The 15,755-nt window shown below is 43.7% G+C and overlaps 1 protein-coding gene across 6 annotated transcripts in view; it reads right to left on the reverse strand.

Annotated features, from left to right (window-relative positions):
• PIBF1 (progesterone immunomodulatory binding factor 1) overlaps nucleotides 1-15,755 on the reverse strand; it is a 302,877-nt gene that overhangs the window by 89,719 nt on the left and 197,403 nt on the right. For all 6 annotated transcript variants that reach the window (XM_033947509.1, XM_033947506.1, XM_033947507.1 and 3 more), the window contains one exon: nucleotides 11,581-11,683. In XM_033947509.1, coding sequence (XP_033803400.1) covers nucleotides 11,581-11,683 — 103 coding nt within the window. The remainder of the gene's footprint in view (nucleotides 1-11,580; nucleotides 11,684-15,755) is intronic.

A 15,755-nucleotide genomic window follows, 5' to 3' on the forward strand; every position in this document is an offset into this window, starting at 1 on the left:
TCGGGACAGGCAGTCCCGCTGCTGTCTGCTGCAGCCAGCTGAGAGGGTCCTTCGGAGGAGCCTAATTGCCGGTTCAGCCACGGTACGCGGCCCGCGGTCGCGAGCTGAAGGGGCGTGGCTAAAGGGGCTTGCCCCTTTTGAGCCCCTTCGGAGTCCAGAGGAGCAGGGAGCAGAGGTATCTAATTCCTTAATATGGGCAAGAGGAAGGTTAAAGCAAATTAATCTGCTACAATGTCGGGCCCGATGGATCGTCATCTTATGCTTCCTGGTTTGTCACATGTTGAAGAGCAGGTGACATTAGATACTCAAGCTGTCTCCCTATCCTCTGGGGAACCATCACCACCTCCTCAACCATCTTATTCTTTAGGGTTAGAAGTATCTCCTCTCCCTTTTAAGGAGGGAATAACTTCTTCCCCACAATTATCTTTATTATCTGAACTGGAGGTTTCAGGACAATCCTTGGGGCAAGCTAAAGAACTAATTCCAGTACAGATGAGTATTGGGCAAGGCTCAGTTGTTCTCCCTAAGGATAAAGCGATCACTCTAAATGATACTTGGCTTAGCATTAATAGAATAGAGACATCATTGCAAAAAACTGTTTTGGATTTGTGTCAATTTTCATCTGATATAACAATGAAAATTAAAGAGCAAGAAGGTAAAATTGGTGAAACAGCTGTAAATTTTGAAAAATTGGACCAAGTAGTAAGTACCTTACAAAGCTAGTGCTGTTTCCAATATTAAGGATAGTATGGTGATGCATTCTAAATTAGAAAAAATGGAAAATTCTATCAGGGTTAAAAATCTTCGTATTTTAAATTTTCCAATCACACATTATCTGTCCCCGATGGAACTCTTGAGAATGTATTTGAAAGAGATATTACAATATACTAATGTGGAAGCTTTTGAAGTTGATAATTGTATTACATCCCAAGAGATTCCAAGGTAATGGCAGATGAAGGTGAAATGGATAAAATGGTGTCACCTGATAGTTTGAATGTTTCGCAGTTTTTAGAATCATCTAAAGATACAATAGATAAACGTGCAACTCTTCTTGTGACTTTTAAGACAGAGTTGGAAAAACAAGCTATTTTAAAATTGTACTTAGCGAAAAAACAGGAGATGTTTTGTGGCCAACGGGTGATAATTTTTCCTGATGTCTCTAGACAAACTCAGTTTAAAAGGAAGCAGTTCCTTCAGCTAAAGCCTATGGGGTTCATAATAAAAAAAAAAAAGTCTAAAAAGTGTCCTAAGTGGCTACTTGGACGATCAAAAAGCCTGATCGTCCAAGTACCCATAATCAAAGCTGGTTTTAGACGTATCTAAAACCAACTTAGGCCTTTTTCCTGCCACTAAACGTACAGAGAGAAAAGAGGTGTGTTTAGAGGAGGGGAAAGGGCGGGCAGTGGGCGGGAGGTAGGCCGACCTACACCTAGCCGTACAACAGGTATAACCAATATAGTTTAGTTGGCACTTAGACCTTTTTCACTTAGACAAAATAAAACCAGGTCTAAGTGCCGAAAAACGGGCCGCTGAGCTGATGGCCGCTGGCGCCATCAGTTCAGCGGCCCGGCAACCTAACCATCGCGGCAGGAGAGATGCCTCATCTCCCCTACCGCGATGCCATCACTCCTCTACCCGAACTGCCGCGACCCACAGCAGTTCGGGTAGAGGAGTGATGGCATCGCGGTAGGGGAGATGAGGCATCTCTCCTGCCACGATGAATCACTCCCCCACCAAACACAACATCGGGGCAAGAGGGAGCCCAAGCCCTCTTGCCCTGCGGCAGCCGCAACCCCCCCCACGATAACATCGGGGCAAGAGGGATCCCAGGCCCTCCTGCCCTCGACGCACCCCCAGCCGACCTGTGACTCCCCCGGCCGACCCCACGACCCCCCCTTCCCCGTACCTATTTTAGGTTGGCCGGACAGACGGGTGCCAAACCCGTCCGGCCGGCATGCAGCTCAATGAAGAATGGGGCTGGATTGGCCCAGGGGCACCAAAGCCCCGCCTCCTGATGGGGCCTAAGGCGCCTGGGCCAATCAGAATAGGGGCCTAAGGCTCCTGGGCCTATTCTGATTGGCCCAGGTGCCTTAGGCCCCTCCTGTGGGCGGGGCTTTGGTGTCCCAGGGCCAATCCAGCCTCGTTCTTCATTGAGCTGCATGCCGGACGGGTTTGGCACCCGTCTGTCCGGCCAACCTAAAATAGGTACGGGGAAGGGGGGGTCGTGGGGTCGGCCGGGGGGGATCGCGGGTCGGCTGGGGGGGGGGCCGATCGGGGGTTCTTGGGGGGGCGGACGTTGGTGGTGCGTCGAAGGCAGGAGGGCCTGGGATCCCTCCTGCCCGTACTATAGTGGGGGTGGGGGTAGGGGGGGTTGCCTGGGCCAGGAGGGCTTGGGCTTCCTCTTGCCTCGATGTTATCGGGGTGGGGGGTCGTGGCTTCAACGGGGCAAGAGGGCTTGGACTCCCTCTTGCCCCAATGTTATTGGGGGGGGGGTCGCGGCTTCAACGGGGCAAGAGGGCTTGGACTCCCTATTACCCCGATGTTATCGGGGGGGTCGCGGCTTCAACGGGGCAAGAGGGCTTGGACTCCCTCTTGCCCCGATATCGTCGGGAAGGGGGGGGGGTCGCGGTTTGACATGGCAGGAGGGCTTGGGCACCCTCCTGCCTGGTTCGTTGTTGGGGGGGGGGGGAGGATTCTGTAACCGGGTGTTGTTTTTGACAGACACCGGTTACAGAATCCAGCTTTTAGGCGAAGGACTTGCTCCTCCTTCGCCTAAAAGCCCTTCTGTTGGACGTTTGTGTTTTTTTTTCATTATGGTTAAAAAGTGTAGACGTGCTGTGGGGGTACTTTTAGACGTAGTAGAGATTGGGCGTTTAGGCAGAAGAAGGCCATAATCAAAACATGGACGTATGTTTTGGTTATGGGCACTTTCCCTTCTTCTGGGTTGAACGTTTAGGGACTTAGGCCAAAAGGGGAATTAGACTTTTTTTTTATTTTGCCCCTCTAAGGTTTTGGCAGTTGGAGCTACTTTCTTTTTGAAATTTCCATGCAAATGCCTTATATCGTAAGAAACTGATAAATATGTTAGAAGACTGCTAAAGAGAAACCTTTGTTGAAAGTTTAGTTTCTATTACTGATTTTATTTTTGGAGGACGATGTATATAAATATAAATGCCATTTTGCCTGTCCTTAGATGGTAGATTGATGGATTTGATTCTTTTTCCTTTTCTTTTTAAAAAAGGTACTGGCGACCATGATAATGTGGACTAAGACACGGTTGATAATTGCCTATGTTTTTATGTTCTCTATATTGAGTTTGTTGTGGTCATTCATGAATATTTGTTATTAATGTATTGTAACAAATAACTAAATAAAGAATTAAAAAAAAAAAAAAAAAGGTCCAGGCCAGCGATTGGCTGGCCCGAATATTCTCTCTGATGTCAGAATTGATGTCGGGGCAAGACTTGTGGGCCCGATTGCACACCGCTGGTCCTTCTCTTCCTTTCCTGCGGCAGCGAGCGGGTAAGAGGGTGGCGAGCAGCACCAGCAGCAACGGGGGTGGGGCGACAAGCATCAGCAGGGCGGAGGGGCAAGGTGTATTTGCTCCATAAGATGCACCCCCTTTTTGGGGGTGGAAAAAGTGCGTCTTATGGAGCGAAAAATACAGTATCTGAGACACGAAACTCATTGGTTACTCCAGGTAACGTAATAGTACTCTTCTGTCATTCAAAACCTTTAAGGCCTTGTCCTTTTTCTTGGACCATGTGGGGTGAAATGCTGGCAGTCTAACTTCTTGTTGATATGGAATGCAAAAATTACCTTCGGTAAAAAGGAGGAAACTGTAAGCAAAGTCACTCTTGCCTTCATGATCTAGAGAAATGGTTCTCTACACGAAAGGCATACAATTCTGTTGGCCGAAGTAATTGCCACCAAGACGACTGCTTTAACCATCATATCCATGAGGGAAGCATCCTGTAAGGCAGGGGTGTCAAACTCAATCACATTAAGAGGCCGAAATCTAAAACACAGGCTAAGTCGCGGGCCAGACCCTGCCCAATCTGCGTCCCAGACCCTACCCAATCTCCACTCCCAGACCCCGTCCCCATAATAGTACTAATTGTAACATCATTTTTTTTCCATTCATTTTTCATATATACACACAAAACTACACAAAGCACACTGTATGCTTCTCAACATTCATTCTTACAAGAACACAGATAACCCTTATGCAAATACGGAACCAAAAACAATAAGCACTAATATATATAAACGAAACCCTAAGATTCAAGACTCTGCATGCAGTACAACCCCAGAAAAAAAATAAACAAATGCATTTCTTCCTGAACAGTGCAAAATATAGACACAATTTAATCACTAAATTGAAAATAAAATCATTACCTCTGCCTTTGTTGTGTGCTGATTTTGGTTTTCAAACCTTCTTTTTCTAATCTCTGGCTGCACTTCCTTCTGTCTGTGCTCTTAACTACGTATCCAGGGCTACCTTATCCATTTGCTATTTTTCTCTCCTTCACTTTCTGCCATACATTCATCTTTTTCAAAAAGACCAATAAAGGAACAAACAGAAGTACTTTAAATACCTTTTAAACTTGAGTGGCGCTCAGAATCCAAGATGGAATGAAAAAACTCGATGTGGGGAACAAACCCTTAAAGAGCTTCTTACAGAATCTATCATTGCACCATTATGAGGTAAAAGGTAATTAAAAGTGCTTTTTGAAAACGCTCATAAATATTTTTATGTCCATATAGTGAAATAAATATCCAACTTCTTAGTGACTTCAAAAAACGTGCTTTCAAAAATAACTTAGCTTAAATGTTCAGACAGCGTTGGTCCGGCGAGGTTCTGACGCGTTTCGCCAAACTGGCTTCTTCAGAGAACCCGCTGTGCTGCGTATGAACTACGATTTGAAATGTATCCTAGACAAACAGCAGAAAAAAGAAAATGATGCATGTGTAAGCTTAATACTAAAATTGCATTTAAACAAACATTCAAATGAATCACAAGACTCTCGACGCTGTCAGCAGGGTACCTGATCCAAAGGAAAAAGATTTTCATTTCCTGTGACGTAAATGCTCAGCTGAGCACCCGGTATTTGTGTTGTGTCGATGTGTCAATCAGCTGTGAAGAAACGCCCACCACTCTACTTCTTTATTTAACCCAGTAGGAGTCACTGTCTGCCAATGAAATATCCATCTTTGTTCATGTTTCCACAACCAAGCTTGAACATTGCCTCCTCTGTTTAAATGAGCCACTTCTAAGACAGCAAACTGTAAATCCTGCTGCTGATGGGGAATAGCATGCCAATGTTGTACTAGAGGGGCACCCATGTCACCCCTCCTGATTTTACTCAAATGCTCTGTAATGCGAACTTTAATGCTTCTGATGGTATGTCCTATATATAGCATTTTACATGGGCACATGATCATATAAACGACCCCCTGGGTGTCGCAATTAGTGTAATGTTGAAGGATATGCGACTTCGGTAAGTTTGGGTGTTTGATGCAAGTAGTTTCCAGAGCATAAGAGCAAATGGTGCAGTGTCCGCATTTGAAATGGCCTGTAGGTTGCACACGAGTACTAACTGGAGTGCTAACAAAGTGAGAGGTGGTCATATGATCACGTAGATTTCTACCTCTGGAGTATGCGAAAAGAGGAGGTTGTACAAGACATTGGTGAACCTGTAGGATATGCCAGTGTGTATTGATAATCTTCTTGATACCAAACGCTTTGTACGAATATGGAAGCGTACATACCATACGGGCTTCTGATTGGTCAGGGATTTGTTGTAACAAATAAGAATGATGAGCGTATAAGGCCCTTTTATAGGCCTTTTTAATGGTGCCATGAGGGTACTCACGTTCCACAAACCGTTGCCACATATCGCCAGAGCGGATTTTGTACTCTTCTTTATTGCTACATAATCGCCTGAGTCTCAAAAATTGACCCACCGGTAAGTTATCCCTCAGGTGACGGGGATGATAACTGTCATAATGAAGCAAGTTGTTCCTGTCAGTCTGCTTACGATATATGGAAGTTTCAAAGTTACCCTGATTCAAGGAGATTTGAATATCAAGAAAAGCAATCTGAGTATGAGAAAAAGTGAAGTAAATTGTAAATGTGAGTTGCATGTGTTGAGCCACTGTAAAAATTGATGAAAGACTTCTAAGGTATTAGTCCATACTAAAAAAATATCGTCTATGTAGCGTTTCCACACATAGATCTCAGAAAAGTATGTAGAAGTGTAAATGTATGTTTCTTCGAAGTCAGATACATAGAGGCATGCCAGAGACGGGGCCATGGTGGCCCCTATAGCAGTGCCCTGTATTTGCAGGAAAAATTCCGTGTCAAACATAAAGTAGTTTCGCTGCAGCGCTATGCTGGCTATGGCTACTAAAAAATCCACTCGAGCTGAAGATAACTGGAGGGTACCTAGATGTCTACGTACTACCTCAATTGCACTAGACTGAGGGATATTAGTATATAAGGCCTGGATGTCAAGAGTGGCCAAGAGAGCCCCCTGAGGGATGGAATGAGACTCTTGGAGCCAGGCAAGCATAGAGGTGGTATCCTTTATGTATGACTTCGCTAAAGAAACAAGTGGTTTTAGATGGAAGTCCACAAAATCAGATAAAGGCTCCAACACAGAGCCAATCCCCAAGACAATGGGGCGCCCTGGGGGGGTGGTTAGATTTTTGTGTATTTTAGGGACAAAATATATCACTGGGATGACAGGATGATTTTGATGTAAAAAGCGATACTCTTTGTCAGTGATAGTCCCTTTTTCCAACGCCTGTAAAAGTGTATGCTGAATAAGATCAGAAATTTCAACCGTAGGGTCATGTGACAAAGCTTGATAATACTGAGTATCACTGAGTTGTCTACGAGCTTCATTGACATAGGCTACAGTGAACTGTAATACAATCCCACCGCCTTTATGCATGGGTCTTGTGATAAAGCGCGTAAAGATTGTGTCATCTTTTTCGACATATTCCGCCTTATGTAATATGGTTGACCTTCCAAGCTAGCAATATCTTTCTCAACCAAATTGCAACCTACAGGCCATTTCAAATGCGGACACTGCACCATTTGTTCTTATGCTCTGGAAACTACTTGCATCAAACACCCAAACTTACCGAAGTCGCATATCCTTCAACATTACACTGATTGCGACACCCAGGGGGTCGTTTATATGATCATGTGCCCATGTAAAATGCTATATATAGGACATACCATCAGAAACATTAAAGTTCGCATTACAGAGCATTTGAGTAAAATCAGGAGGGGTGACATGGGGGCCCCTCTAGTACAACATTGGCATGCTATTCCCCATCAGCTGCAGGATTTACAGTTTGCTGTCTTAGAAGTGGCTCATTTAAACAGAGGAGGCAATGTTCAAGCTTGGTTGTGGAAACATGAACAAAGATGGATATTTCATTGGCAGACAGTGACTCCTACTGGGTTAAATAAAGAAGTAGAGTGGTGGGCGTTTCTTCACAGCTGATTGACACATCGACACAACACAAATACCGGGTGCTCAGCTGAGCATTTACGTCACAGGAAATGAAAATCTTTTTCCTTTGGATCAGGTACCCTGCTGACAGTGTCGAGAGTCTTGTGATTCATTTGAATGTTTGTTTAAATGCAATTTTAGTATTAAGCTTACACATGCATCATTTTCTTTTTTCTGCTGTTTGTCTAGGATACATTTCAAATTGTAGTTCATACGCAGCACAGCGGGTTCTCTGAAGAAGCCAGTTTGGCGAAACGCATCAGAACCTCGCCGGACCAATGCTGTCTGAACATTTAAGCTAAGTTATTTTTGAAAGCACGTTTTTTGAAGTCACTAAGAAGTTGGATATTTATTTTACTATATGGACATAAAAATATTTATGAGCGTTTTCAAAAAGCACTTTTAATTACCTTTTATCTCATAATGGTGCAATAATAGATTCTGTAAGAAGCTCTTTAAGGGTTTGTTCCCCACATCGAGTTTTTTCATTCCATCTTGGATTCTGAGCGCCACTCAAGTTTAAAAGGTATTTAAAGTACTTCTGTTTGTTCCTTTATTGGCCTTTTTGCAATATTACGGATTTTTAGGAACAATTTTTTGTTTGATTATTACCCAGTTGTTTGTATTGGGCATACATTCATCTTTAACATAAACTTTTAACATTCAACTTTCTTCCATTTTTCTGCTTTCTTCTCAAAATCTACTTTTCCATGTCTCCTTCCCATCTATCCATCTTCTCTCTCTTTCTTCTCCACTATTCCCATCTATCCATAAGAAACATTTCTTCTTATCTCTTCCCACATGCACCCATTGCTGTGCACCATCTCCTCCCTCTGTCTCCCCTTCCCCTCCATCTCTGTGCACCATCTCATCCATCTCCCATAGTCATACAACTCTGTCTTCCCCCTTTCCCCCCTTATATGGTCTGAAATCTTTCTCCTCTCCTTCCCATAACCTGGAATCTCTCTCCTCTCCCATGGTCTGGTATCTCTCTCTCCTTCCCTCGCTGTTCCCGAGGTCTAACATCTCTCTCCTTCTCTCCTTTCTGCGGTCTGGCATCTCTCCTCCCTTCAGTCTGGCATCTCTCTCTCCCCTCCTTCCACTCCGTGGTCTGGCATCTCTATCTCCTTCCCATTCCAGTGGTCTGACATCTCTCTCTTCCCCATGCATCTCTCTACCTCACTCCTCTCCCAATACTATGTCCAATAATTCTCTCTCCCTCCCTCTCTCTGCCCAACAATTCTCCTTTTTCTTCATTTCATCATGTGCACCATCTCTCTTTTCCTCTCTGACATCCAATTCTCCCTTTCTATTCCCTCCCTCACCTCAGCATCTCTTTCCCTCCTTCATTCTATGACTCCTTCCTTCTATTCTATGACTCTCTCCTTCCCTTCATTCTATGTCCCGAGTTCAAGCTCCCTCCTATCTTCCCTCTCTTCCTCCCTCCCTTCTATCATTTGTCCGAAGTTTGTGCTCCCTCTTTCTTGAGTCCCAACATGCCCCTCTCCCTCCCTCCATTCTGTGCCTTGTGACAAACCCATGGCCAGCTTTGTTCCTTTGATTGATAAAAGCAGAACATGGTCCCTGATCAGGAGAGCTGACTAGGTTAAAAGCAATGAGATAGAAATGGCAGACTACCCCTCAGACAGTGAGGTAGAGCAGGAAGGGTATGAGCCTAAAGTTATTTAGCAGAAAGTGCCATACCAGTATAAAGATTCCAAAAAGCCTACTAGGACTTTTACTGAGAAGTGGAGACCTGGTCCTGCAGGATATTCACACTATCATCAGCCTAGGAGAAACCAGCTTTATTTCCCTAGGGATTTTCAGCCCAACCCCCTTCCTAGGAGAGAGGGATGGGAATATGACACACGTTAAAGCAGAGCCCTGAATCACAGTAGGGAGGAGACGGAGGAGACAGGGGAAGCATGGCTGTTTTCCGGCCAGGCATCCACCACAAACGGGGCATGAATCCAAAGTATCTTGCCCTGAGGAGTTCATATGAGTAGTTTTCTTGCAAAACTAAGCTTGTAGAGACAAAAATAGTTTAAATTCAAATTTGGAAAATCGAAGATGGCTGCCGAGGAGTGATTTTCAAAAGAAAATAGCCCGGAAAATAATAAAATCCCCAATAATGCAGCGATTTTAGTGATGGGGGCATCTAGGACTAACCTCCAACTGCCCATAAATCACTTTTGGAGATCCTCCAAAATCACTGTGACAGGCTGTCAGTATTGTACTCACTGTGCCATGCTGTGCTGTGAGCTGCAGAAAAGGAAGCTGAAACAGCTTACATGGAGATCCTCTGCCTCAACAAGCCTTGAAACCTGGACTGCTGATCTTCTAACTGCCCTTCTGGTCAGACACCCCGGCCAGAGACCTCCATGCCTCTGAGATACACTGTGCAGACGATCGGGCGGAGGAATGGTCGTCGACCCCGATCCCGGTCACACCTCCACGAAGCCACACAGTCTGTGCTCAGACCCACGAGTGGCTGAACCTAGAGTGAGCCAGCTCCCAAGGGAACAGTCCCTGAGCCTTGATCTGAGAATGCAGGCTGTCCAAATAGGTGAACTGCTAAACAGCCAATCTCCTGGAAGTGGGCTTTATCCTTAAAGTCTGCAATCTTCCAAGCCAGAGCTGTCCCCACGGGGAACCTCTGAAGCATGAAGACTTGAAGCATATAAAAAAAACTGTCTCGTTTGTAGGAAAGCAACCGGTGGCCAGAGGGCAGCCCTGAGGTAAGAGGAGAGGGTCCGAAAAAAATTATGTAAATATGAGACTTCCTGCAAGCAATCTTGTGACATGTGATACATAACCCATTTGTCCAGGAATAGAGTGGGATTGTACAAGAATGAAGGTTCTTGAGTAACCACCATAGTCTCCTGAAATCAATATCATTCAGCTACTTTGGGGAGAGCTCAAACGTAGAATTTACAGGATCTAGAAGCTTCTTGCCAAGAAGAATGGGCAGCTTTACCACATGAGAAAATAAAAGGCCTCATTCACAATTATCAGAAAAGACTGCAAGCTGTCACTGATGCAAAAAGGGGGCAATACACAATACACAAAGGCCCTGTTTTACTAAGATGTGCTAACTGATCAGGGCGCGCTAAAAGCTAACATGTGCATGTTAGTCTATGGACGCTTTAGCATTTAGCGCACGCTAATCGGTTAGTGCACCTTAGTAAAACAGTGGGTAAGGGCCTGATTTTATATAAATTGCCTAAAAATGGGCACATAGCTTTAAATGCATTATACAGAATTTGGAATAAGTGCATGCATACCCTCAACCATACCCCAGGACCATTTTTTCTATTCTTTGATGCATAAAGGTTTAATTTGAAACAAATTAAAAATAAAAGACACGCGTTTTGTTTGATCACTCATATTTTTACAGAATTGCCTTTATATAGTCTTAAAGCCTTAATGTGCTGAAGTACAGATATGAAAAGGTTTATCTTGTGTCTCTAAGAAAATCATAAAATACTCAAATACCGATGTATGGATTTCACCATATACTGCAAGTACAAATCAATGTAAAGATTAGATATTTATCATTAATTCTCACATATATGACATATGCTATACACTACATAAAAATGTCTAAAGGAATAGTAATGTTGAATAAAAAGATATAGCTGTCTGATCACTCTGAGTCTCATAGCTGCCTTCTGAACATTACAAGAAGCAACCCTCCAGCAGAATAATGAGCCTAATGATTTTTTTTATCATCTCAGTGCAGAACCTTGAGAGTACAAAGAGTTAATGATAAAAATTAAAATATATAATTTAAAATGAAAAATAGTGGATGATCAAATCAATTGGTTTCTCAAGATGTCTTGATAGAAAAGGAACTGACAGTTGGAGAAAACAGTTGACAGTACAGTTCTAAATGTGAGGAAATTTCAGTGTCATTTATGGTCATATGGCCATAAATATGAATCCAAAAAAAATACCTTAGGGAGAACATGAATTTTATCAAGGCGTTACCTCTTCTTGGTATGGTTTTACTTTGTACACAGTATGTATGCCACTGATATAACCAATTTACCTCTTGTGAAAGCTGTGTAGTTTGACCTTTCTGTTGTTCCAGATCTTTCACAAGCAATGAATTTTGCTTTTCTAGCAGCAGCAACCTTCTTGCCAAATGAACACTATGCCAAAAGAAAGAGAACCAAAAAATAACTCAAATGTTTTGAAATATGTTACATACAGGATATACTTTTAGGATGAACAATTCTTCTTTTTAATAAATATTTACCTTGTAATAAGCCATTATTTGAATGCTTTGTACTTTAAAACTCAAAGATATTAATGGAATTTTACCAGGAAAAATGGAATAAAGGGTCTGTTATAAAACAAAACAACTTGTGAAGTGACATCTAGATATCACCCAAGGAGTTCATTTTCAAATCACTTAGGCGCACAAAGTACCATGGAAACCTATGGTACTTTGGACTCCAGTGTTCTCCCTAGAGCCTTTTAGCCGGGCACTCCGCCCGGCTAATTTAGATGACCGCCTGGCTGTCATCTCAGCCGCAAATCCTGCTGCTGCTCAAACATTAAAACAAAACAAAACCCAAAAACACCATCTCACTGGTTTGGGGATTCCATGGGCTGACTCAGCACAGCCTGAAGAGTCGCCAGAAGTTCAACGTTTGACTCCCGCCTCAGCCTGACTTTTTAATACTGCAGAGTGGTGCACAGACGGTGTACTGTGGCTTCGATCCCACAGCTGACCCCTTACATGTGGGCCACTTGCCAGCTATACTGGCGCTCTTCCACTTTCAGCGCGCAGGCCACCACACCATTGCGCTCATCGGTGGGGCCACCGTACGTATAGGAGACCCAAGTGGACAGATAGGAGTATGTGAGCCACTTTCACTTGAGCAACTGGTGCAGAACATGCGCAGGCTGCATAACAGTTTGCAGCATGTGTGTACCAACAGGGAGTTTTTGTGTGGGGAAAAGGTGCGTGGCAGCCTGAGTATCCTGAATAACTCCACCTGGTATGAGGAATGTAGAGCCGTGGAGTTTCTGGCCTCGGTGGGTTGCCATTTTCACATGGGTACGCTGTTGAGCTGGCATAGTGTGCAGTCTCGCTTACAGAGCCCCGAGGCCATGAGCCTAAGGCAGGAGATAGGGAAGTAAGGAGGGAAGTTTACAACTAGCTGCTCTTGCTTGCTTCGGGCCTTCCTCATTGCTGGGTCCTGCCTACTTTCTGTTTCCGCGAAGGCAGGACATGGCAGGACTTTGTGGGCTGTGACGCGACTCCCCAGTTGCAACCCAGCCTGAGCATAACAGAAGGCGATACAAACTGTCAACCATGTACAAATAGTTCTCTTGGATACAGGATGTCCCAACTTATTAGGATCAAAGGAGACAAAAAGTTGAGATGTTCTATGTGGCTGAGTTCTGTATAAGTAATAAACCAAAGCTTGTTTACAGTCCAAAGTACGAAGAGCCGTTTCTCCAGGATGAGAATGAGGCTTAGGAATGAACACTGGAAGCACAATGGATTGACTGAGATGGAATTCAGTGACTACTTTTGGAAAGAATGTTGGGTGAATGCGAAGCACAACTTTGTCATGATGAAACACTGTGAACGGTGGATCCATCACCAGTGCTTGAAGTTCACTTACTCTTCGAGCAGAGGTAAGGGAGATGAGAAAAACCACTTTCCAAGTGAGGTAAGATGAGCTGAAGACATTGGTTCAAAAGGAGGCTTCATAAGTCTAGAGAGAACAACATAGAGATCCCAAACTACTGGAGGTAGTTTGAGAGGTGGTTTGACATTGAAAAGTCCTTTCATGAATCTGGACACAAAAGGATGAGCAGTTAGAGGTTTACCATCAACCGGGCTGTGAAACACATTAACAACACTGATATGAACTCTAATCGAAGTGGTCTTGAAGCCTGAGTAGAATAGATGTAGAATATTATCTAATACTGAAGATATAGAGATGGATTTAGCATGAATGATGATGACTAGTACACCAAGTGGAAAACCGTGTCCATTTCTGCTGGTAACACTGCTGCGTAGATGGTTTTTTTCAGGCTTCTAAGATAAGTCTGACAAGATGAGAAAGATGAACCTCAGCCAATGTCAGCTCGAGAGGTACCAAGCTGTCAGGTGTAAAGACTGAAGATGGTGATGTAAAGAGATTCGTGACTGCTTGAGAAGAGATGGAAAAATCTGAAAAGATACTAATTCCCTGTACTGAGTTGAAGTAGAAGGGAGAACCAGGGTCAGAATCATTGTGGCTGATTTCTGTTTTAACTTGACAAGCATCTTGAGGATGAGAGGGATTGGAGAAACGCATAGAGAAACTTGTGCATCCAATCCAGAAGAAAAGCATCCGCTTCCAGATGTTGGGGAGAGTACTGCCTGGAGCAAAAATGGGGCAGCCTGTGATTGTAGGAGGGATGCAAACAGGCCTATCTGAGGAGCCCATTACATTACATTACATTAGTGTCTTCTATCCCGCCAATACCTTTCAGTTCTAGGCATTTTACAACAAGAGTTGGCCTGGGCATTTCCAGGGAGAATATATGGTTAATAGACGTAGTATGCGTTGGGGGTCTGTGGAGGGTCAATCAGGTTTAGTTAGATCATTTGACAAATTTCTTGAATAGAAAAGTTTTAAGTTCTTTCTTGAACATTTTGTAGTTGGGCATCATAGTCAGCAGATTGAAGAGGTGGCGGTCTAGTTTCGCTGCTGTGGTGGCTAATAGTCAGTCGCATATTTTTTTGCTTTGTATACCTTTGATTGGGGGGTAGGTGAAATGTGCATGAGTTCTCCTTGGTCTGGATGTGTTTTTCCCGATTAGGCAGTTGCTCAGATAGCTTGGTCCGTTTCCATTTAGGGCTTTGAATAGGGTGCAGTAGAATTTGTATTGTATGCATGCTTGTACTGGGAGCCAGTGTGAATCTCAGAAAGCGGTGGTGATGTGGCCTGTATTTTTCAGCGAGTGAATAAGAGCTGTATTTTGGACTGTTTGTAACTGTTTTAGCATGTTAGAAATATAGAAACATAGAAATAGACGGCAGATAAGGGCCACGGCCCATCCAGTCTGCCCAGTTGGGCATGACAGGTATAGGATGTTACAGTAGTCCAGGAGTCCTAGGATTAGCACTTGTACCAAGAGTTTGAATTGTTTGTTGTTGAAGTATTTTTCGGATTTGCCTTAGGTTACGCATGGTTTTGAATGCCTTCTGGATCGTTTTGCTGATTTGAAGTTGTATGGTGCAGCCTTTGTCTATCATTATTCCCAGCAGTTTTAGGTTGGGTTGCATGGGTTATGTGATGGAGTCTATTTCTAGGTTTGTTATGGTTGGGGTTTTGTTTTTTTCTAGAAGTAAGAAATTGTCTTTGTCTTGATTCAGCTTTAATTTGTGGTCTTTCATCCATTTTGACACTGTTTCTAGTGCAGTGTGTAGTTTGTTCGTTGTGTTGGGGTTGGTTTGGTCGAAAGGCAGGAGGATGGTGATGTCATCTGCATAGCTGTATGAAGTTATGCCTATTTCATCTAAGCATGTGCCAAGTGTGACTATGTAAAGGTTAAAGAGTGTTGGAGTGTTGGAGCCTTGGGGGACTCCGCAGGGATTGTTCCAGGATTCTGACTGTTCCTTGTTTGCTTTAACTCTGTATTTTCTTGAACGGAGGAATCTTCAAACCAATTGTGGACTTTGCCTGTGATTCCTATTACCTCCAGTGTTTGTAGTAGGATGTTGTGATCTACTAGGTCAAATGCCGCTGTGAGATCGAGTTGTATGAGTAGTATTTTTTTGCCTTTACTTAGGTGTTGTTTGACTGTGTCTATGAGGGAGACTAGTAGTGTTTCTGTGCTGTAGTTGCCTCTGAAGCCTGATTGTGAGGGATTGAGTATGCTATGGTTTTCTAAGTATTCGGTGAGAAGTTTTGCTACTAAGCCTTCCATTAGCTTGACGTAAAGCGGTATGGAGGCTATAGGTCTGTAATTGGATGGCTGATCTGTAGCTCCCTTTGGGTCTTTCAGGATAGGGGTTATGATGATTTCGGATAGGTCTTGTGAAAATTGCCCCTCTGTTAGCAAGTAATATGAGGTGGGTGCGCAATTTAGTGTTAGCTGCTTTTAACAGATATGGGGCCAGTGGTTGAGGTTGCAGGCTGCATGATTGTATTTGTTGTAGAGTCTTTCTAGGTCGGGCCATTGTAAGTCCCCCAGAGAGAGAATATGTGATTC

This window comes from Geotrypetes seraphini, chromosome 6 (assembly GCF_902459505.1).
Source record: "Geotrypetes seraphini chromosome 6, aGeoSer1.1, whole genome shotgun sequence".
Lineage (NCBI taxonomy): Eukaryota > Metazoa > Chordata > Amphibia > Gymnophiona > Dermophiidae > Geotrypetes > Geotrypetes seraphini.